The following is a 21,626-nucleotide window of genomic DNA, read 5'->3' on the forward strand; positions in this document are numbered from 1 at the left end:
AAATTCATTTTCAAACAGGGCAGTAGAAGTAGAATCAATATTGCAAACTCATTTGTTGTGAAATCACTTACATGAGAATACATTGATCAAAACTGCAAATTAAGTGGTTACTAATAAAATGTAGATTTTATGTTTTCACACACACCTCATAAACAGCACTACTTTTGAGCATAAAGAAGAGGCAAAGTTGGACATGCACAGCAATGTAATATAGATGAGGATCTGCTGACCCCTGCTGACAATACAACAAATTTGTTCTGAATACCTTGACAGTTAAACTGCATTCTGACGAAAAAAAATCTGACAAAAATGCACATGTATATTAATAAGACCATCAAATTTGTTAGCTTTTCACATAGATCATAAAATTAAAATGCACATGTATATTAATAAGACCATCAATCTACACAAAACAACTAACATTTATGAGCTTTGCTAGATAACCATACTTGTAAGAATTTTTGAAACTATCTACAATTTTTTTCTATATATATATATATATATATATATATATATATATATATATATATATATATATATATATATATATATATATATATATATATATATATTAAAGAATTGATGGAAGCCACAATGTCAGTCAGCTCTGTGTGTCATTTGACTGTGGTAAATCAGCACTGCAGGCTCCTGACAGAGGTTTTGAATGCTATACATATGTCCTGTAAAAAAAAACAAAAAAAAAAACAAGAGTTATTAGTATTTAGTAATGAGTAAAACCAAATGTTATTCAATCTGATCCAAGTTCTCACTCACCAGAGGGTATCATAAACACTTGTCCAGAGTTGTAGACTGACTTTACACCATCAATATCAACACGTACACAACTTGAGATAATGCTGAATACCTTAATAAAGAGAAACACAGTACAGTTGATATATAATCTAAATAAATGCAGTAGAGTGTGGAGTGTAGTCCATTATTAATTATCAAACATGCCAGCCTGGGATGATGAAAACATCATATGTGACCCTGGACCACAAAACCAGTATTAAGTCGCTTGGGTATATTTTTAGCAATAGCAAAAGCAATATTGTATGCAGTCATTGTTTGTGTTTTTTTTTTTGTTTTTTATTTTATTACAAAAATCATTAGGATATTAAGTAAAGATCATGTTCCATGAAGTTTTTTTTTGTATTTATTTTAGTACTTATTTTTGATTAGTAATATGCATTGCTAAGAACTTCATTTGGACAACTTTAAAGGCGATTTTCTCAGTATTTTGATTTCTTTGCACCCGCAGATTCCAGATTTCCAAATATTGTCCTATCGTAACAAACCATACATCAATGGAAGGCTTATTTATTCAGCTTTCAGATAATGTATAAATCTCAATTTTTTAAAATTGACCCTTATGACTGGTTTTGTGGTCCAGGGTCACATATAGGCAAAAGGGACAATAAAACAAATGTAACCTACTCATGAACTAGTTTTTATAATTATATCTCAAAACAGACAAAACTCAGGCCACTATTGTGGTTATGCAATTAACCGAGATAAAAAGACACTTTCTACTCACAGAAACCGTATCAAGGTCCACCTGTGAAGGTTTCTTCATGAACGACCCCAATAGAATCTTTCCATGTGAGAAAGAGTGGCTCTGGAGGTCAACCATGTGGCCCATTGCTCGGCCTCCATGGGAGTGCCAGTGGAAGTCATCAGGACTAATAACTCTCCCATCTAGAAAGGAGAACAAAAACACTGCTCATGAATAAACTATATGAAACAAGTCACAAGAAGGCAAATTACATTTTTCCCAGCACTGAAAATAAGCAACAGTTTCGGCATTTTACAACGTTTTTTGTTTAAAGTTTATATAGCTGCAGTACTTCTGTTTCTCTATTTGAATACAGAATATAGACTATCTCCTCCTGCTGATATTGACAGTTACTTCATAGCAGGGGCAAAACGTATGTACTAGTTGGTCACTGGCTTAAGTCTTTACGGTATGTTTAAGCGCAACTTTTAGTTCAGACTCATGCAACACGAGATGACAACACAGTCAGACTTTGACAACACTAGCACTTTGTTGTGAATCTGGTGAGTAATGGCCTTTACAGGTTCAGGCCCAAGAAGGGGGATCTCCTTTCTTGTCACTATTGTGCATATGAGTAAGTCATTTAACAAAAGGCTGTTCAGGCAGAGTGTCTCGTAACATGGCTACACCTGATATGTAAAAGACTTGCTCGTTGATTTAATGCATTTGTGATTGTAATGTCATACCTTTAGAGGCTGGGGGCCACAGGTGAGAGAACCACTCGTGCAGGTTATTCCAATCCTCTTCCTCCAGGACAATAGGCTGCAGTGGAGGCCCACACAGACCACACTGCGCCAACACCCGTGGAGCCTGTCGCTCATGCGGTGTCACTCTCAACGACAGCATCACATTAGACGATGGCAAGTCTGAATAAAAAGCAGTTACAAATATGCTATTAAAGCTGCCATTTGTAGACTGTGGCAATTTCTACCTGATGACACAAATGACAGACTGCAGGTTTACAATATTTTGCACATGACTACTTACCAATATCATCATCCTCTTCATCATGTCGCTGAAGCTCAAGCATTGATGACGGCCCACTTCTGAAAGCAACGTCACTACACAAACAGAATTTTAAACAGTGACTATTTGCATTGGTTATTTTTATCTTAATGGTCTGGTGCAGGCATTAGAAACAGGTAATAAAATGATATATAATATCAGTAAAAATAACTGTTTTCTATTTGAATAGAAAAATGTCACTGATCACTGAATCACATTTACATTTAATTATTTAGTAGACGCTTTTATCCAAAGCGACTTACAAATGAGAATAGAATCAATCAGACCAACAAGAGAGCAAGTTTCAGTTAGCCTTGCACATTTTATTGTTTATTTATTTTTTGTCTTTAGATGTTTTTTTTGAAGACTCAGCTGCTCGAATTGAGATAGGCAGGTCATTCTACCAGCTGGGAAAAGTCCAGGAAAAGATCAGTGACATCCTTCAGAAGTCATTCTGATATGCTCATTTGCTGCTCAAGAAACATTTCTTATTGTCACAGTTAATATTGTATTAACTGAAATACAACATTAAATGTGACAATAAGAAATGTGTATTCTGTTCATCTTTGATTAACAGAAAGATAAAAAACATTATAAATGTCTCTACTGTCACTTTTGAGTAATGTGTCCTGAATTGTATATCTTTTTTTTTTATATATAATTCCTTATTTTAAAAAACATTATAAATGTCTCTACTGTCACTTTTGAGTAATGTGTCCTGAATTGTATATCACACACACACAGAGACACGTATACATATATATACATACATACATTAAATTACATTTTAAAATACTCCTACTACAGTTACTTTTTTTAGATTACATGAATACATATTCACGCAATAGCAATAAATTATTCATGATTTATTGATTCTCTCTAATTCCTATTTTTCATCTTTTAAAAGTCCCTTCCTAAATTAGCCTACCACTTACAGTATATACATTCAGAAGTCTTTCAGTTTTGTGTACATTCAAACCAGTCAGGTGGCTTCACAGCATTTGACCACTGGATTTACAAAAATAATTTCAGATCATTTCAACATTGCATCAATAACTAATGAACACATTAATTTTTATTTGACATCACTCAGTAGATTATTTAACTAGATTATTTAACCATGTATCACTATGTCTTTGGAAGGCTTTTGTCTTTCAAACGCATAAAATGCTTCTTATTTACATGTAATGCAGGCATTCACCAAACTTTTTTGTCATCTGAAACTCTTTCACCTAGTATATTTACTTGAGGTACCCCTAAGATTTTAAAATAAATATTTTGATAATTATCACATTTGCATGTTCATGGTTCTCTGACATTGGTTAATGGTCACATGACATGCTGGTAAGCAAATAAAATATTTAGTCAGTGTTCTATTTTGATTAATATATTTAAATGATTTCTTTTAATTTTACATTATGATGATTTAATTAATTATTAGCTTTTCATTAAACTCACGAAGCCACTGCAGTTCCTTTACAAACCCCAGTTTGGGAAACCTTGATGTAATGTAATGTTCAATGCACTTTATGTTGTTAATAACAACGAGTGGAATATATTTTTTTACTCTTTGTATTTTTATATCAATACAGTATGATTGTAAGATTGTTGTGATAAATGAGTTAGGTCAAAAGTAATCTTAAAGTAATCTGATTATATTACCTAAAATGTGTAATATAATGGATTACGTTACTATCTACAATTTTCGTCATGTAATTTGGAATCTAATCAGCTCTGTATAAACATTTTTAATATTGTATAAATTACTATGGATAACAAAAAATCTTGTATAAAATCATACTATATATTAAAAAATATACAGTATGCATTACAAGATGAACTGCAGTTAAGTGTATTTTCAGTATTTACACTCATTTGTTTAGGCCAGGCATCTGCCTTTAATAAATCAACTTACACATCAGATAATCTGTTGGGTCCACTCGATACTCTGACACTTGTTTTGTTTCTGGTCCCTGATGGCTCCACGGTAACACCGCTGGTGAAGCCAAAGGTGGCCCGACCATTTCCCTGAAGCTGATCATCATTTTGGCCCATATTCTCACTCGAGTGATCTGACTGGTCCTCAAGAGAGTGAAGGAGGTTTCTGCGTCCCTGTTTCCTGCACCTTAGTCCACTTTTTACCATGTTTTCAGGTTTTTGAGAAGCAAAAATGGCATTCATTGAAGCTAAAGATCGTTTTATTGACTTTGGTGTGTTGGTAATGTTTCTTTTTAGGTTCCTAGCATGATTCTTTGTTTTTTGTAATTCCATTGAATTTCGGTCCTTATTAAACACACCATGAAGAGGAGTATTTGTTAGTTCAGACTTTTGTGGAGGAGGCCTGTGAAGTGTAGGAAGCCCATCGGCTGGTTCCTGAAATTGCGGCGCCTCCCACCAATTGGAAGGAGCTTTTCTTTGTCTTTTCTGTGGAATGTTGTCTGGTACAGAACTGTCTGGTTTTCTAAGAGAAGATGAAGTCTGTTTCTGTGCAGAACCAGTTTCACGTGAGTAGACCCAGTCAAACACTCTGTTCTCACCTGTTTAATTAATAGGAAGAAACAGTATGTACAAAAACTTAAATCAACAGAAGTAAAAACAGTTTGGGAATGAGCTTACCTGATAGGATGTCATGCTGTCTGTTAGGACTACATAATTCTGGACTAATTTCTACATCATTCTCATTCAGACAAGCTCCCACTTCCTCTCCTGGTGATGCCACTTGAGGTTGAGTGGCTGCTGATTTTGGTTTCCTTCGACCACCTGTTTTCTTAGCAGTCTTCTGCCCAGCTCCAGCTTTATGTCCAGCGTCACCTGCTATTGCCTTTTTAGCACTGTCCAACAAATTGTGAGTTTTCTGCTTTTTCTGATTCCCCTGGGCAGGCCTGATAGACACTGTGTCCTCAGAATCAACAGCAGCTGCTTGCTTTGTTGATGCTTTAGTACTGGCTTTCCGCCTTTGTGCCATACCCAACACTTGCTTTGGCTGAGGCTCTGTGGTACTTTCATTCGGGCTAGCGAGCCACCACTCTCCCGGAGATCTCCTCTTCCTCCTGCCACACATAGGACTGTCTGAGGAAATGTCAGATGCTATTGTTGGTGGATCTTTTGGTTTTCGTTCCACCCTTTTTGTCTCTTTTCGCTTCTGTTTTTTGCCTGGAATCACAGCGTCTCCCTTGTGTGAAGACTGTTTATTCACAGCTACAGTACAAAAATAAAACAGAAAAGACATTTTAGTCCACTCTGCACTGATGGTTGTTAAGGGTGCCTAATCTCTGAGTCGGGAGTATTAGATGTCTGTATAACCAAAAAAATAAAAATATGCTTTGTGTAATTACCAGTGAAGTGCATAATGCAAGTGCCAGAGGAACTAACCTGTTGTTTGTTCCTCCTCTTGCTCATTGAGGGCAGGTGAAGGTTCATGCTCTTGCTCCTCACAGGAAGGATCGATCTGTTCCAACTCTATTTGTTGTTTAGAAGTTTGTTTCTTTGTTTTAGGGGCAGTTTCCTCTTTTTTGTCATTCTTTCTTTTTTTGTTGGATTTCCTGGAGTGTTGATCTGCTGCAGCAGTGTCTTTACTGGATTCCTTCTTAGCTTTTGGCCCTGGTCTCTCCTGTTTAGATGACTTTGAGGGTTTCTTTGTGGCTCTAGACTCAGTAACTGCGATTTCTTGGCTGCCACCTGTATTTGTTGTATCTTTGTCAGAAAGCTCAGCTGGCTCAGGTGCCTTTCTGTTTGCACGTTTCTTTCCTGTAACCATCACAAAGAAATATTTCAAATATAACCACAGGTAACCTTTAAATAAATCCTATGCTGTTTTTAATTTATGAATGTATTATAAAAGTAATAATAAATGTATTGATAAAGTATATATACTAATACAGATCCCTCAAAAAGTAAAGGTATGAATGTTTAATTGTGTCACACGACTGACTTTATACTAGGGTGCGCTGATCCGATATTCAGTATCGGTATCGCTCCGATACTGCCACTTTCTGCCTGATCAGGTATCGGTCAGATGAGACTGATCCAATGGCTGTCTGTCATCCTCCATTCAGCATTCAAACTGCGTGTCACGTTTGGTTACGACATTCAAGACGACGAAACTCTATCTAAGATGTTCCTAATATTATAATTGATCTGTAGATAAACATCAGTTTTGCATAAAAGGACTTTATCTTGCTGGAGTTTAGTGCTAATTCTAAAGCATGTTACTTTTTACCGGGTGTCTGTTAGAGATCACTACACTGGAGTAGAGAGCACTATGAATTATTTGTTTTTCAAGCGCGCAGTAACTGAAATTTAAAACTGTTAAAAGAAAAGGCTCAATAAACTATCGCACAGATATAATGTGCTACGCATCAATGTCTCTTCCATTTGTGCTTTGAACTTCTTTATGTGGAGCGCTGGGCGCTGTGATTCAAGCACATCATTCTGCACACAAGCGCTTGGGCCGCTCTCTATTGGAGCCTTTCATGTTCATCTTTTGCGCAATGAGAGATTGTTAATAGCCTTTCTTGTTCTGTTTTATCTGTCATATGTTGCTGCCTCATTACTGTGCTATAAATGTTAGAGAAATGTATGTAATTTATTGCATATATTCATATATAATTATATTTACTTGTTTTTCATGAATGTATTTTACAATACACAGAGCAATGTGTAACATTTTGCCAGATTACATCTATTTACTTTTATTTTTTGCCAGATTAAATATTTTTAGTTTTTTTTTTATTATTGTGAAATTATATTTTTTTTTATTTTATCAAATTAGTTGAATTATCCACTAACCTAGTTTATAATAGTATTTTTCTCATAGATTATGATTAAATATTTTTTTTATTTGTTATTTTTCTTTGTAATGAAGTTGTCTATATTTAGTAAATTGTGTGTAACACACAAAAAAGTGATGATGAGGTCAACACACACTGAGGTATAGAAATAAAAAAATAAAATCTCTGCTGGTATCGGATCGGTATCGGTTGATCAAAAATAATAGTACATCCAGAAAAGTAAGATAATAATACTGTTCAAAAAATGTGGGGTCACGTCAGTAAGACCTTTTTTTTTTTTTTTTGAAAGAAATTAATTTTTTAGCAAGGATGCATTACTGTCTATTTATCAAAGAATCCTGAAAAAAAAGTATTCCACAAAAGTTTTTACAAAAGCAGAACAATTGTTTTTTAAACATCGTTAATAATAAGAAATGTTTCTTGAGCAACAAATCAGCATATTAGAAAGATTTCTGAGAGTAATGGCTGCTTAAAATTCAGCTGTGACCTCACAGGAATAATTTATACCGTAAATCATATTAAAACAGAAAACAATTATTTCAAATTGTAACATTTCAATTCTTGTTTTTACTATATTTTCAACAAAATAAACGCAGCCTTAGTGAAGATAAGAGACTTCTTTCTAAAACATTAAAAAAAAATACACATATCTTATGGACCCTAAACTTTTAAATGGTAGTGTAAGTCTAAAAAATATCTTATGGACCCTAAACTTTTAAATGGTAGTGTAAGTCTAAAAAAGCGCTAGCATAATTTGTTTGCAGATGTCACTTCATTTGGTATTTTGTTATGAAATGTTTTGTGTCCCTTGAATCAGTTTGGTAAATTGTGATTATGTTTGACTGTTTTTGTGTCAGTTTGAAATGTAACTCTGTCCTCCACCATTTCAGTTACAAGGTCTGCTCCGTCCTCAAGATCATCATGAGTCACAGAGTCTTTTACACTCTTTTTTGAGCCTTTTCCACGTTTTCCTTTCGGTTTTTGTTTACCAGACTCAATTTGTGCTGTGTTTCTTTTATCATCCTTCCCATGGAGATTTGTTGTATCTGTTTCACTCTGTGAGAGCTGATCTGTAGAGTGCGGTTCTGTAAGTACATTCTCCTTTGCGGTGTCTGTTGGGACAGGTCTTTTGTTCCCGCTGACCTCTGCCTTGCGAGGAATGACAAAAAGAACAGGAGCCTCATCATCTAGGATCATGAAATCCTCCTCTAAATCGGCAGGTGGAGGAGCTGGAACTGTTGCTTGTTTCCTGGAACTTATCAATGAAAAAGTGTTACGAAAAGTAACAATGGCATATGTGGTTTAAGATCAGAATGTCATAATTAGACTCACCATGGGGATTTAGGCATCAAGACCTGTTTAAGCTTGTGCTGGAAAGACAATCCTTGGCCTGGATCCTCCACCACCTGATTCTTGCATTGCTCTGCCTCCTGAAGTTTTGTTTCACTCTTCTGAACCATAACAGGAGAAAGTTGACTTGGATCTTTATTCTTAATAAAAAAAAGAGAAGATTTAATGAAAACAGGGGTTAAAGCAAATGTTTTCACACATTACACAACCTACACTGCATGTTGCGCCTGCATGAGACTGTTAATTTAGCTTAATGCTGAGCAGGATTTATTTTAGGTTTTACCACATATTCATAGATTAATCCTTACAAAATTATTCAGTCAAGAGCAAATTTGAGCAGAGTGATTTTTCTTTTGTTCTTTAATATTAATAACACAGACAGCAAGCAGCTCTCACTTTCAGACCAAATGCACGGTTCTGACACACACATCAGATTTTCTCAGTTTTCGATCATTTAAAACTTTTTTTTAACTTAGTAAAGACTGCAAAATTGCCATTTTGACTTAATTGTGTGTGTATTTGGCCATTTAAGTGCGAAAAAAGTTGTGTAATGTTGAATTGTGTTATGTGATGGTCTGTGTTGTGAGTGATTTGGCTGTGTGTGTTTTGTAATAGTGCAGTGTTAGAGGTGTGGATTTAGTTGTCTTTCGCAATTTCTTGTGCTTGAACGGTTTAAAATCTTTTGAATGCTTAAATTGGCTAAACTTAAAAACACATGCATATGATAAACTTTCGTGACAAGCTTAATTTGTGACATGGTAGCACTTTTTTATCTTTCTCGAGCACAACGTGTAGAAGCACCTGATTCTCTTAATTTCTTACACCAGCTACCAAAAGGCTTGCCGTCTCTGCCTATTTCTTCTATTCACGCCCAGCGCCATTCATTTTTAAGTCCTTTATCAATTAGGATGTCTTCCCCAGGCTACATAATCTTATTTTCCATCCTGCTGACTATCTCCGCTCATCTCCGGCATCTATGCTTAGTAGGACTTGGTTGCAGGTGGATCTCAACCACACCTTTTCCAAGACTCGCCCCATTCTACTTCTGATTGACTAGTAATGTTAGTTTGGTTGAGAGTGAAAGCTGTATTCCTCTCATACCATTGGTAGGTGAACTCGTGAACTGAAATGTGATATCAACAAGTTTGTTTTAAATGTAGGACTATCTTTTTTTTCTGCAGCCAAATGACACACGCTGGAGATCTTTAAGCCCTGTGAGAAATCTACAATTCTAAATAGAAAAAACAATTCAGCATTACAAATGATAGTCCTCCTTAGTTTCTGGAAGTGAAGACTGTGTGGCTTGCTCTGATATTTTATTGGTTTTTGCAGGCTTCACACTAAAAATTAAACATTTTACATTATATTTGTTTTTATTATAATTAAAGAAGTGTGATTATATATTAAATCATATTAATATTATTTATTAAAAACATATTAAATGTTGATGTACAACACTGTTGTTATACATTAATAACTGACCTTGATAAGGAACCAGCATTTGATTTAGTAGTTTTTCTAAACTCAAGCTTTTCCGGTGGTGATGCCAGAGACCCGCTATCCTCAGAGCAGAGAAAATAAGTGAACAGTTAGGCAATGAAACAAAAACCATAACAGTTATCAGACTCTTTTTATTCTTACCCATAGAGGGATTCCTTGACCGGTTCTGATTGCTGAGTGCAGGACGCCTTGCTCAAGTCTCCACCAATGGGTTCGTCATCCTCAACGAAGAGAAGAGGATCAGCCACAGATCTGACTCCATCCACCGTTTCATCTCTCTCTGTTGCCAAAGCAATAGGGCTGGACGTCTTTATGGGAGCAATTTCTTTAAATGGACTCTCTTTGTTAGGATTGAAAGAAATATTACAATTATTACAGATGACAAGCAGGTGATGAGATATGCTGAATAATAAGCTCTACTACAGGGCTCAAAAATAGGGATGCACAATATTATCAGAACGTAATTAGAATCTGCTGATAATGGTTTTTAAATGTTGACATGTATATTTAGGGGGCGCTGTTGGCCTACTTGTAATAAAATGAAAGTAAAATACACAAAATAACATTAAGATTAAGAAGATTAAGATCATGCTATGTTTTGATTTTTTTGGTCTTTGATTTATGTTTTTTTTTTCTGCTTTCATGGTCGGGCGAATAGTTCAGATTTATACTTGCCTTGCCAATACAAATTCTACATTTACTTTATTTAATTGTATAATTTTACATTTGCATATAGAATTTTAAATTACAATTTAATTTTTACATTTATTCATGTATTTTTCATAGTTTTAATCAAATACTACGTTTTCTTTAAAAGAAAATTTGCAATAATAGCTGGTAATTATACAGAATACAACTGATATAAAGATTGTGATGTAGGTTCACCTTTATCAATCATTTCATCCTCTTGAATGCCATTTTCTTGGACTAAAGCATCCTTGGGCACCTGACAATCAGAGTCATCCCATTAACAATTAACATCACATTGTGGAACTAAGAAAGAACAGACTGATTTCTAATGTTTCTCTCCAAGTGTACCTGTTTATATGATGCCTTCATCTTTTCGGGATCAGAAGAACTTCCACTTTTCTTCTGACTATTCACACCAGTGCTTTTTGGCAAGGGAGAAAGCAGAGGCAAACCCAGCTCAGAGTCAGCATCTATCAATAACAACAACATGGGATATGGTTGCACACAATGAATGGCATGAGAAAATGACAATGAAATGGCTGTTTTTAAGCAATGAGATGAATGTAAGAATTAAATTACCAATGTCATCGAAGAGATTGTCAATGTCACGCAGGTTCAAAACATTATCGATCTTGAATTCAGAATTTACTCTGAAAATCAGCAGCAACACATGATTAAATTACTCTAACTTGAAATAGTTAAGATATTAACCAATACCAATAGGTTGTTTTGAAAGTGTAACATTACTTACATTTCATGTCCTTGATAATAATGCAGTTTCTTTTTGGCTTTGACCTGAAATAATTGATTCAAAATTCACAAGTTCATTTGAAGAATAAAAAATACATGAAAAAATAGCACACATATAAAATATATAAAACTCATAAACACCACATAATTTACAAATATACACACACACTCATATCTATCTATCTATCTATCTACTACAGTTTGGTAAGCTTTTTCTTTCAGAAAATCTCTTATGTTCACACTACATTTGATTGAACACAAATGCCGTAAAACTGTAATATTGCAAAATATTACATACTGTAAAATGTCATTTGTTCCTGTGATGATGACATTAATCTTCAGCATCATTACTCCAGTCCTCAGAGTTACATGACCCTTCAGAAATCATCCTAATAATCTGATTTGATGCTCAAGAAACATTTCATATTATTATCAATGTTAAAACAGTTATGCTGCTAAATATTTTTGTGGAAAGGCATGACATATTTTTCAGGATTCCTTGATGAATAGAAAGTTCATAAGAACGTCACATGTATGTAATAGAAATCACAAATAATACGTTTATGTTAATGTAACAAACAGTGTGATGCTCTGTGTTGCTTCCTGACTGAACTGTCACTTCAATTCTACTTTCTTTTCGTAAACACTAGCTGTGTCTCAAAACACAGTGGGCTGACTATTCAGAGAAAGTTTTGAGCGTCTATGACGCCTAAACATGCTGTCTAGGTAGGGAGCTCACTAGGTTTTGAGCGCAGCCACTGTCTGACTCGCTAGGCCACAAACGGTGGCTACATGCAACTATGGTTTTGTTCTTCACGTAAGTTACACCCATAACTAACGTTACTGACCTGGGACATCGTGTCCAGCCCTGGTTAAAGAAATGTTTTTCCGCCAGTGAAGCTCATAAACCCGCAGATAGTCCGGTTCTCTGTTTCAAAGCCAACATTCCCGTGACTGGTAACTGTTAGCTGACCGCAATTCGGCGCTTACGTTACACTCTTCTTTGTTTTGGCAGCTTGAAAGTCTTGGTGCGAACTTTGCGTTTGCGATAAGTTTTACTTTCAAAGCAATAGCAAAATTAAGTATTAAAATGTTAATATCTCACAGAAAACATTAATATCTTTCATAGAGCCCGTCATTGTATTTGGCCCACAACAACAACACAAATTCTCCCGCTCATTTTTGTTCCTGTGCGGGAGAAAGACGCTCAATGAAATGCTGCCACCTAGTGCTGCGGAGGGCTTCACTCGCAGCCGCACTACAGCAGTAAACGTTAACTGGGGGAATCAATAAAACTACAAGGGGATACCTTAAAATTATTTAAATGATTAATTAAATGATAAAAAATAAAATATAATAAATAATATAAAAAATTATTACTTAAAATAAATATACTTTTCATTTAATTTAACTTGATGTACTAAAATAAATAAAATTAAAATTGAAAAGAAAATCTAAAATGGCAAAAACAAAATTACTAAACCTTGAACATATAAAAATAATAAATGATTCAAAATATTAATAAACATCTCAATGCTACTAAAATAACTGATAGTAACTTGACTAAGATATATCATATTTCTAAGACTACATTTTAAATACATTTTTTAAATTATTACTTTTCCTTTCGTATCCAATACAGTTTAATTTGATATAAAATTGAGAAATTTAATTTAATAAAATAAAGACTCACGTTTTTTAAATAAGAGTTGCAGATTTTTTTTCATCATAATTTTAAACTGCAAAATACTGCAAATAGTTCTTATACAAATTAATACACTGCTCATTCATTTGACTGATATTTTGATATAATGGGATTTTGTGATCATAATTCTATCTTCAAACACCCCAAGTTGGGGTCGAGCCATCAGCATCTTAACTTCCCCACTAAAACTTTACTAAAACTTTAAACCCTAGTGAGTTTTATGATTTTATTGCTGCAGAAAAATGGTACATAACAGTGCATAGATCGTGGTCATGGACACCCCCTGCCCTGATAAGAGCAATTCAGTTTGTGTAACTCAGTTACAAAAGCTTTGCATTTAATTTTTTACTTCATCATTTATCAAAAGAACATATAAACAATTTTATATCAACAACATATAGGCAAGCAAAATGAATGCAGCAATCATCACCCTTTAAAGAAATGCAAAAATATTTGCAAACAGTCAATAATAATGAGAGAGATAAGTATAATATAATTATTAATAAACTTAATTAAGTATTAATATATAATCAATATATACATTTATGTATGATTTTATGCACAACTTATTTATTTTACGGTACAGGTACACTTTATTGTACATACAATATATAATTATTTTCCTCTAATTTTAGTAGAATTTCCTCTTTTAAAAATTGAAAATCTATTACTTGAATATACACTGGCAGCCAAAAGTTTTTGTAAACAGTAATATTGTGAAATATTATTACTACTTAAAGTAACTGTTTTCTATATAATATTTTATATATTTTAAAATATAATTTATTCCTGGCAAAGCTGAATTTTCAGCAGCAATTACTCCTGCCTTCAGTGTCACATAATCTTTCAGAAATCATTATAATGTGCTGTTTTAGAATTATAATGTGCATTTTAATCAATGTTTAGCAGTTTTTGCTGTTTTAGCAGTTTTTGCTATATATTATATATATATATATATATATATATATATATGCTTTTTCTATTAATCAAAGATCATGGTTTTATTACCATTTCCACAAAAAGCAACAATTGTTAATAAAAAGCAATGTTTCTGCATATTAAAATGATTTCTGAAAGATCATTTGACACTGAAGAAAGGAGTAAAGACTGATGAAAATTCTGATTGCCATTGCAGGAATAAATCATATTTTAAAATACACTAAAATTGAAAATGATTTTTTTAAATTGTAATAATATTTCACCATATTATTGTATTTTTCATCAAATAAATGCAGCCATAAGAATCCAATAACATTCAAAAATCTTTATTATTACAAATTTTTGGCTGTCAACCTTCCACTGTACAGTATATCAGAATTGTCTTTAAAATGACGTAGACTTGCTCCCTGTTCCACAGGAGAAGACAGCCTATATTCAGCAGCATGTTTACAATCCAGATTATGAAGAATCCATACGGCAACACAGCAGGACTACAGTACATTGGACCATAAACAGTCCTGTGAGACCAATATACATAAACATCTCATTAACTGCAGCATGTCATTATTACAAAATCACATCTCATATCACTTTATTTTTTGATTGCCATTTGATTCTAGCTCACTGAGTTCATACCTCCTGCAGGTAGTGGAGAGGATGTAAATATGCATGAGCGACAGCCAGGTGTAGATGACACCCCAGATTCATAAGGTCCAGCCCGAGGGAGTGATTTCTGTACTGTATTTATCTGATATTTCTCCAGTGAACATAGGACATAGGCCTATTAAGGGGAAAAAAACAACACTGTAGCAATATATTTAACCAAAATGTAATTTTGCACCTAATTCACACTGGAAACAGTATTTTATTTATCTGCCGTTTGTGTGTTTCATTTCATTCAAATGTAGGCTACTTAACAATTTAAGTATACTCCAAAGGCAATAATTTGCTTGTTTGAAACTTGCAAGTTTCAGTTCAAGATGTTCTTTAGGCTACCAAACCACATAAAAGCAAATAAATAAATAAAAATAATAACAATAATGTAAACAATAATTCACAAAAAATATATATATATATATATATATATATATATATATATATATATATATATATATATATAAAATCGCGTTAAAAAATGTTTACACTACAACCATCCACGCCCAACCTGTTACACATGTGCGGCAATACGAGGATCAAACATTTCGCGGGGGTATATGAACAGAGATAAATTACCATAAGAAAGATCAATATTTTATGCTTAAACTTAAACATTTAGCCTGTCGTGTTTAGAAATATATTTAACCACAACACCCGAGCAGCTCTTGTCTGTTTATACTCGACAACACTTTTTGGTGTATTCCACGAAAATGGTCTGTTCCAATGTCTCGTGATCACCAGGCAGCCAGAGCCAGAGCCCAGGAGCAGAAGGAAAACTTTTCAGTCAGACAGTCGAAGTTAAAAGACGTTACTGAGTATTTCTGTTAACTTTCTGTATTTAAAATGCCTTTACGTTGTGGCGGAACATCTGAGGCGAAAGATGCAAATGAAGAGGTTCAGAAAATATGCGATGAGGTTGGTATTTTTACATTGCCGATAAACAGAAGTAACGTTATTGATGTATCATGCAACTAACGTTACAGACTTACATTTCCCGTTTTTCCTCAGATAAAGTCTCATGCCGAGGACAAAGCTGGGCGCACGTTTGACGTTTTCACCGCCAAATCTTTTAAAACACAACCTGTTGCGGGGACAAATTACTTCATTAAGGTACGAGAAAAACACTGTGATTTTATAAATGGCCTCATAGGGGTAACATCCTGTTAATATACTGAATCTGACTGAATTCTGAAATATATGAATGTGTGTCTGAAATGTCTGTAAAAGCAATCCACATATATAATACTTAACAGCTATAAAGTTTGTAAAAGCATTGTTCTAAATGATCTGTTTTAGGTGCATGTAGGTGAGGACGACTACATTCATCTGCGCGTCTATAAAACTCTGCCTCATGCTGGAGAAAAACTGGAGCTGCACAGCCTACAGACATCCAAGACTCATCATGATCCAATCGAATACTTCTGAAGCAAACTAAGCAAATCATCATAAATACTGCCCACTCATGCAGTTCAGTGTTACCATTTTTATACAGTAAACGCTTACATTAACACCTGAAGATGCACGTTAACTCAATAATTACATTTGATGACCTTAAAACTGTATTTATTGACTAGTGGGATCATGGGTAAACACTACCAATGAAACTCACTGTGAATTAGGTAATCCTTTAAATACATGTTTCTATGATGTGTGTGGCATAGCTGTAAAATAACAGTTAATTTTCTTATCAATGTTGTAATAAAATTGTTTCTTATCTCATATAGTTACTAGTTACAGATGTTTGGTCTTCACTTTTTGGGTTTTGTTATTAGTGATACTGATGGTGTTAATGGTTATTTTATAATTTATTTTATATTTATATGATTTTCAGTATTCACATTAAAAGGATGGATGAAGTTTTAAAGTTTTTTCTTTAAGGCATGTTTTACTTGCTATTCAAGTTATCATAAAAGTGCATGATTATGTGTGCTGGGGTTTTATCAAAGGTGCTTTAACCCAGGGTTTGTCAGCAATGGAAGGCTAGAGGGTGCATGGGAGAGTTTTTGAGAAAAACAGTGTAAAAATAAACAACAAAAATAAGTTGAATAAATAAATGTTATTAAAATAGGTTAAAAAAAAATTAACATTTGAAAATACATTTATATTTAAGTACATTTTAAAATCTATACATCTAAGAGTACAGTACTGAAATAAGTTTTTTTTTTTTTTTTTTAACTATAAATTGGGTTTAAGTTTTAGGATGGTCCCTCACACAAGGATCATCATATTTGGGAGTTAAGGCATCTAAAAGACTGAAGACCCAAAACTATCTCATGGCAATTCATACCTATTTTTTAGTTTAGGTGAATTAGTGGATAGTTTGTATGAATTTATCATTTGTATGCTTTTTGTATGATCCGCTCATGCCCCAGTGATGGTTATGTTTAGGGGTGGGCCTTCATGCATACTTTTGTCTAAAAATCATACGTTCATACAATTCATGTTTAGTTGTTGGATACTTTTGTCTAAAAATCATACGTTCATACAATTCACATCGTACAAATTCAATCGAAATTGCATACATTTAAAATAGTTCTTTTTCTTGAGAAATTGGTTGTTTTACAATGTAATTGTTTTTGTATGAAATCATACGTTATTGCAATTTAGATTGTTAGTTTTTTTACGATGTCGCCAGGTTCGCCAACTCAGATCAGGTTGAAAAACCCCATAACCTTTCAGGTGTAACGATCAATAACAGATCAATAATCTTAACATCAACATCAGTCACTGTATTGCAATAAAATAACAGACTAAGTTTCAGCAATTGGAAAACATTTCATGTTTTATAAAATACTTTTGTACACTATTTATACAAAAAAGGTTTACAGGACTTGGACAACAGTAGTGTTTCTTCACTGTAGAAACACAAAGCCACAGAGTATACTGATGGAGGAGGGTTTGTGGGGTGAGTGATAATGTCCAGGCTCAGCTCCAGGTGCTTTCCTCAGAACAACTGTGTGGTTTACATTGACAACAGAAGTAATATTCACTTGATCTTGGGAGGGGTGTAGTGAATTCGGCACCTTTCGTTGAAAACCTGGGGGAAAACGTGATCATTAACAAATATTTCTAAATGAAAACCACTCAACAGGATCAATAGGAGACATTCAATAACTCACCTTCAGACTTCGGTCATTGACCACTTCTTCAACATTTAGTTCAGACTGCATGAGTTTTAACTGAAGGGAAATTAAGAAAAATGATACAGAAATCAAACAAGATTACAACCATTTGTAACCCAAGTACATACTGTATATATAAAGGCATTACCTTAGTTTGCTCTTTCCTGAGTTGCTTGATAACTGACAAGTTGTCGCTATCTTTTGCCCTCTTTTCACGTAACTGCCCAACGACAGCTGAGGTCTCTGTAATACACGACTTTATTGCCTTATCTCTAGAAAGATGAACTTCCATGAGCTGAAAGGCATAGGCAGTAGAGAAAAAGGGCTTGTAATTAATACATTACAGAGTACTAAAACCAGTCATACAATCAAGAACAAAAATAGTAATCATTTTAAAGAGTACTCTTTACGGTGATACATACAGATTCATAAAGTTCTTTGCAGGTCTGTGTGGCGTCCACTTTGCCTGAAAAGGATGCAGTGGGCACAGTGGTATTGAGGGCATGGACAATTCTGTCATCTATGGTGCGCATCACTTTTAATACTTCCTACAGGACAAGAAGAAAGATGTACAGCATATCAATGTAAATAAAATAATAATTAAAAAAAATATATAATAAGAGCCATAAATAAACCCACAGGGAGATGACAAAAGACCACTAAACCTGCTGCCTTAACCTGACTGTACATGCTACTTTACGGATCCATTCAGAATAACTAAACCACCGACCAGCGCATAATCTAAAATACCTTCAGCCAGCATTCATTATAAAACATTCGTGCTATTAAGCCAAATACACACTGAACAGAATAATTTACTGCCATCTGGATGCGAGTTGTTATTCTCTTCAGCATTTCTGATGAAATCATCTGTGTTTTCTCAGCATTAGCGCTGTTTTCAACTTTTTACTAATGCATCCACTTACTGGATCACTGAACGTTCCAGAAGTTTACCGGTTTCAAATGACCTCCTGGGTAGTGTGCTTTATAGTGTCATTTCTAATCACCCAGACACTGACGCTTTGACTAAGTACCACTGGCAACATATCAGAAGTGCCGGTTTTGTGCCCAATTTCGACCCCCTGCCAAATTATTACCCCACTCGTTGAAGTCGCTACCTAATTGCCTAATCCTAACCCCACCCCTAATCTTAACCCCTCCCCCACACCTACTCCTAAACCTATAGTCATGGCCAAAAGTTTTAGCAGTGACAAATTTTTACAAAGTTTGCTGCTTAAGCTGTTGTGGTGTTCATTCACATTGTTTCTAGATTATTGTGTAGAGTGATCAGATGGATTTTAAGTAATTGCTAAAAACTTCATTGGCCAAAATTGTTTACTTTTCACACACACACAAAAAAAATTCACTGTTTTTTGATCCTGACACAAAATGACCAGCTAACATTAATTGACTAATCATATCAGCAGCACATGTGAAAGTGTGAATAAGTACTAGTCCGGTAAAATCACTATCGTACTAATTAGATTATAAGAGCAGACTGATGGAGGGAAGAAGTGCTTCCAATCATTGTGTTCTTGTTATCAATGGTTTCTTCCAAAGAAACACGTGCAGCCATCATCGCTATGCATCACAATGGCCTCACATGCAAGAAAATTGCTACAAAGAATATTGCACCTGAAAGAACCATTTACCAGATCTTCAAGAACTTCAAGGAGAGATGTTTGATTGCAGTGAAGAGGTCTTCAGGACGTCCCAGAGTTTCCAGCAAGCGCCAGGACCATCTAGACCATCAAGACTTTTGGACAACGGCCTGGTGTCAAGAAGGGCAGCAAAGAACCCACTTCTCTCCAAGAAAAACGTCAAGGCCAGACTGAAATTCTGCAGGAAGTACAAGCATTGGAGAGCAGAAGACTGGTGCAAAGTTATTTTCTCTGATGAAGCTCCCTTGCGACTGTTTGGGACATCTGGAAAATCGATTGTTCGGAGAAGAAAAGGTGAACGCTACCATGAGTCCTGTGACGTGCCAACAGTGAAGCATCGTGAGACCAGGGGTTGCATTTCAACCAAGAGAGTGGGCTCTCTCATAATTCTGCCCAAAAAGACTGCCATGAATAGAGAATGGTATCAAAACGTCCTGCAAGAGTGACTTTTTCCAATGATCCATGAGCAGTTTGGTGATGATCCGTGCATTTTCCAGCATGATGTACCACCATGTCACAAAGCAAGAGTGATAAGAAGTGGCTCGAAGATCATTACATTGAAATTTTGGATATGTGAACAGGCAACTTCCAAGATCTCAAACCCATAGAGAACCTGTGGTCAGTCCTCAAAAGGTAAGTGGACAAGCAGAAGCCCACAAATTGTGATCAAATCCGAGAACTAATGAGGCAAGAGATGGATTGCCATCAGTCAGGATTTGGCCCAGAAGCTAATATCCAGCATGCCAGAGCGAACTGCAGAGGTTATTAAGAACAAGGATCAACACTGTAAATATGAAATGACTTACGTTTTTTTGCCAATAAAAGCCATTGAAACGTATGATATGCTTATCGTAAGTATCACAGGCCCACTTCAAGCACTGCACATTACATTTAAAAAGTTTACAGTATAACTACATACGTATACATAGTAGCTGACAACATTTCAAGCGGAGTACTGCAGTGTGACAAAATCGGTTTCAGTCTACATTTTCTAATTACTGTGTAATTACTATGCATACGGCTTTATGGGTTTATATTAACTGAGGGACATTAGGAATACCTCAGAAATAATTCAATGAATTAGAAAACACATAAAGATCATTTAAAACCATACATAACGATTACAAAAAATGTCACAACACCTACATTATACACCTTCCGCTGTACGATCAAATAAACTTTAACAGAAAATCCTGGAGCTGAAGTTCATGAATCCATTTTGTCAACAACCCACATATTACACAATATGTACTTGATGGATTTAATTTAAAAAAGTATTTTGTATTGTGTATAAATGATAGCTCGTCTAATGCATGCATTTATATTTATAAGGAACAGCACAATTACTTAATCGCTCATGTTTGCTTTGCTGCTCATTGAATTTCACTACTGCATGTAACAGTCCACGAGGGTCAGTCATTCGCACAGCATTCGCGTTAACATAACAACTACGTGCTTATAACCATCAGTGTGCGTTTATAAATCCTGTATAACTGTATCCTGACCTCTGACAACTTCACACGTTTTACCTGAAACATTGAAAAGTCTTCACAGTTCAGAACTCCACCGGGCGCCGCCATAGTGTTCTGAAGAGGTCCTGCGCGCTGAGGGTGTCTAAATACTGCCTGGATTACATTTACTACAAAAACTGGTTCTTGACATTTACTGCACAACGTTACCTGTAATTATTGAGTATTACCGCATGCTTATATTATCGTGAGCCAACTTAACAGAGATTGTGTGACAGAATTATTTCTAACGATAAAAAGGATCCGGATTAAATGTGAGGGTGTAAAATCCAACAGGTGATTTATGCGAAATGTTTTACAGGAATGCAAATATTATGTATTTTATTTAACTTTACTTTTAGCTATACTATTTACAACTGCATGCGTGTTACGC

The 21,626-nt window shown here is 34.7% G+C and overlaps 4 protein-coding genes across 4 annotated transcripts; 1 reads left to right on the forward strand and 3 right to left on the reverse strand.

Moving 5' to 3' along the window:
• Positions 1–517: 517 nt before the first annotated feature.
• On the reverse strand, positions 518–6,411 carry LOC109058547. Its single transcript, XM_042714318.1, has 8 exons — positions 5,933–6,411; positions 5,177–5,758; positions 4,476–5,097; positions 2,543–2,616; positions 2,242–2,421; positions 1,538–1,698; positions 775–865; positions 518–680 (listed from the first exon to the last, which is right to left on the reverse strand). The coding sequence occupies exons 1-8, from the start codon at positions 6,315–6,317 to the stop codon at positions 598–600; spliced, it is 2,178 nt and encodes a 725-aa protein (XP_042570252.1). The 5' UTR covers positions 6,318–6,411; the 3' UTR covers positions 518–597.
• Positions 6,412–8,163: 1,752 nt separating this feature from the next.
• On the reverse strand, positions 8,164–12,867 carry LOC109058546. Its single transcript, XM_042714906.1, has 9 exons — positions 12,489–12,867; positions 11,642–11,685; positions 11,470–11,540; positions 11,239–11,360; positions 11,086–11,146; positions 10,342–10,540; positions 10,183–10,263; positions 8,683–8,841; positions 8,164–8,605 (listed from the first exon to the last, which is right to left on the reverse strand). Exons 1-9 carry the CDS (start codon positions 12,495–12,497, stop codon positions 8,164–8,166), a joined length of 1,188 nt encoding a protein of 395 aa, XP_042570840.1. The 5' UTR covers positions 12,498–12,867.
• A 2,805-nt stretch (positions 12,868–15,672) lies between these two features.
• Positions 15,673–16,406, forward strand: LOC109058585 (cystatin-B-like). The gene is made up of 3 exons (XM_019075785.2): positions 15,673–15,856; positions 15,950–16,051; positions 16,238–16,406. Exons 1-3 carry the CDS (start codon positions 15,785–15,787, stop codon positions 16,364–16,366), a joined length of 303 nt encoding a protein of 100 aa, XP_018931330.1. The 5' UTR covers positions 15,673–15,784; the 3' UTR covers positions 16,367–16,406.
• Positions 16,407–17,705: 1,299 nt separating this feature from the next.
• On the reverse strand, positions 17,706–21,529 carry LOC109058582 (protein MIX23). Its single transcript, XM_019075783.2, has 5 exons — positions 21,254–21,529; positions 18,486–18,611; positions 18,212–18,358; positions 18,061–18,120; positions 17,706–17,978 (listed from the first exon to the last, which is right to left on the reverse strand). Exons 1-5 carry the CDS (start codon positions 21,302–21,304, stop codon positions 17,928–17,930), a joined length of 435 nt encoding a protein of 144 aa, XP_018931328.1. The 5' UTR covers positions 21,305–21,529; the 3' UTR covers positions 17,706–17,927.
• Positions 21,530–21,626: the final 97 nt, after the last annotated feature.

This window comes from Cyprinus carpio, chromosome A24 (assembly GCF_018340385.1).
Source record: "Cyprinus carpio isolate SPL01 chromosome A24, ASM1834038v1, whole genome shotgun sequence".
In the NCBI taxonomy this organism is placed as follows: domain Eukaryota; kingdom Metazoa; phylum Chordata; class Actinopteri; order Cypriniformes; family Cyprinidae; genus Cyprinus; species Cyprinus carpio.

Excerpts from the sequence above, each read along its gene's own strand:
- LOC109058547 (XM_042714318.1), bottom strand. The coding sequence starts at position 6,317 with ATGGTTACAGGAAAGAAACGTGCAAACAGAAAGGCACCTGAGCCAGCT. Across the intron at positions 5,098-5,176 it reads ACAGCATGACATCCTATCAG|GTGAGAACAGAGTGTTTGAC; the intron begins GTAAGCTCATTC and ends TTAATTAAACAG. Across the intron at positions 866-1,537 it reads TGGACCTTGATACGGTTTCT|GTATTCAGCATTATCTCAAG; the intron begins GTGAGTAGAAAG and ends CTCTTTATTAAG.
- LOC109058546 (XM_042714906.1), bottom strand. Across the intron at positions 11,541-11,641 it reads TATTATCAAGGACATGAAAT|AGTAAATTCTGAATTCAAGA; the intron begins GTAAGTAATGTT and ends GCTGATTTTCAG. Across the intron at positions 10,541-11,085 it reads GGATGAAATGATTGATAAAG|AGAGTCCATTTAAAGAAATT; the intron begins GTGAACCTACAT and ends ATCCTAACAAAG.
- LOC109058585 (XM_019075785.2), top strand. The coding sequence starts at position 15,785 with ATGCCTTTACGTTGTGGCGGAACATCTGAGGCGAAAGATGCAAATGAA. Across the intron at positions 15,857-15,949 it reads TTCAGAAAATATGCGATGAG|ATAAAGTCTCATGCCGAGGA; the intron begins GTTGGTATTTTT and ends GTTTTTCCTCAG. Across the intron at positions 16,052-16,237 it reads GGACAAATTACTTCATTAAG|GTGCATGTAGGTGAGGACGA; the intron begins GTACGAGAAAAA and ends GATCTGTTTTAG.
- LOC109058582 (XM_019075783.2), bottom strand. The coding sequence starts at position 21,304 with ATGGCGGCGCCCGGTGGAGTTCTGAACTGTGAAGACTTTTCAATGTTT. Across the intron at positions 18,612-21,253 it reads AAGACTTTTCAATGTTTCAG|GAAGTATTAAAAGTGATGCG; the intron begins GTAAAACGTGTG and ends CTTGTCCTGTAG. Across the intron at positions 17,979-18,060 it reads TCAATGACCGAAGTCTGAAG|GTTTTCAACGAAAGGTGCCG; the intron begins GTGAGTTATTGA and ends GTTTTCCCCCAG.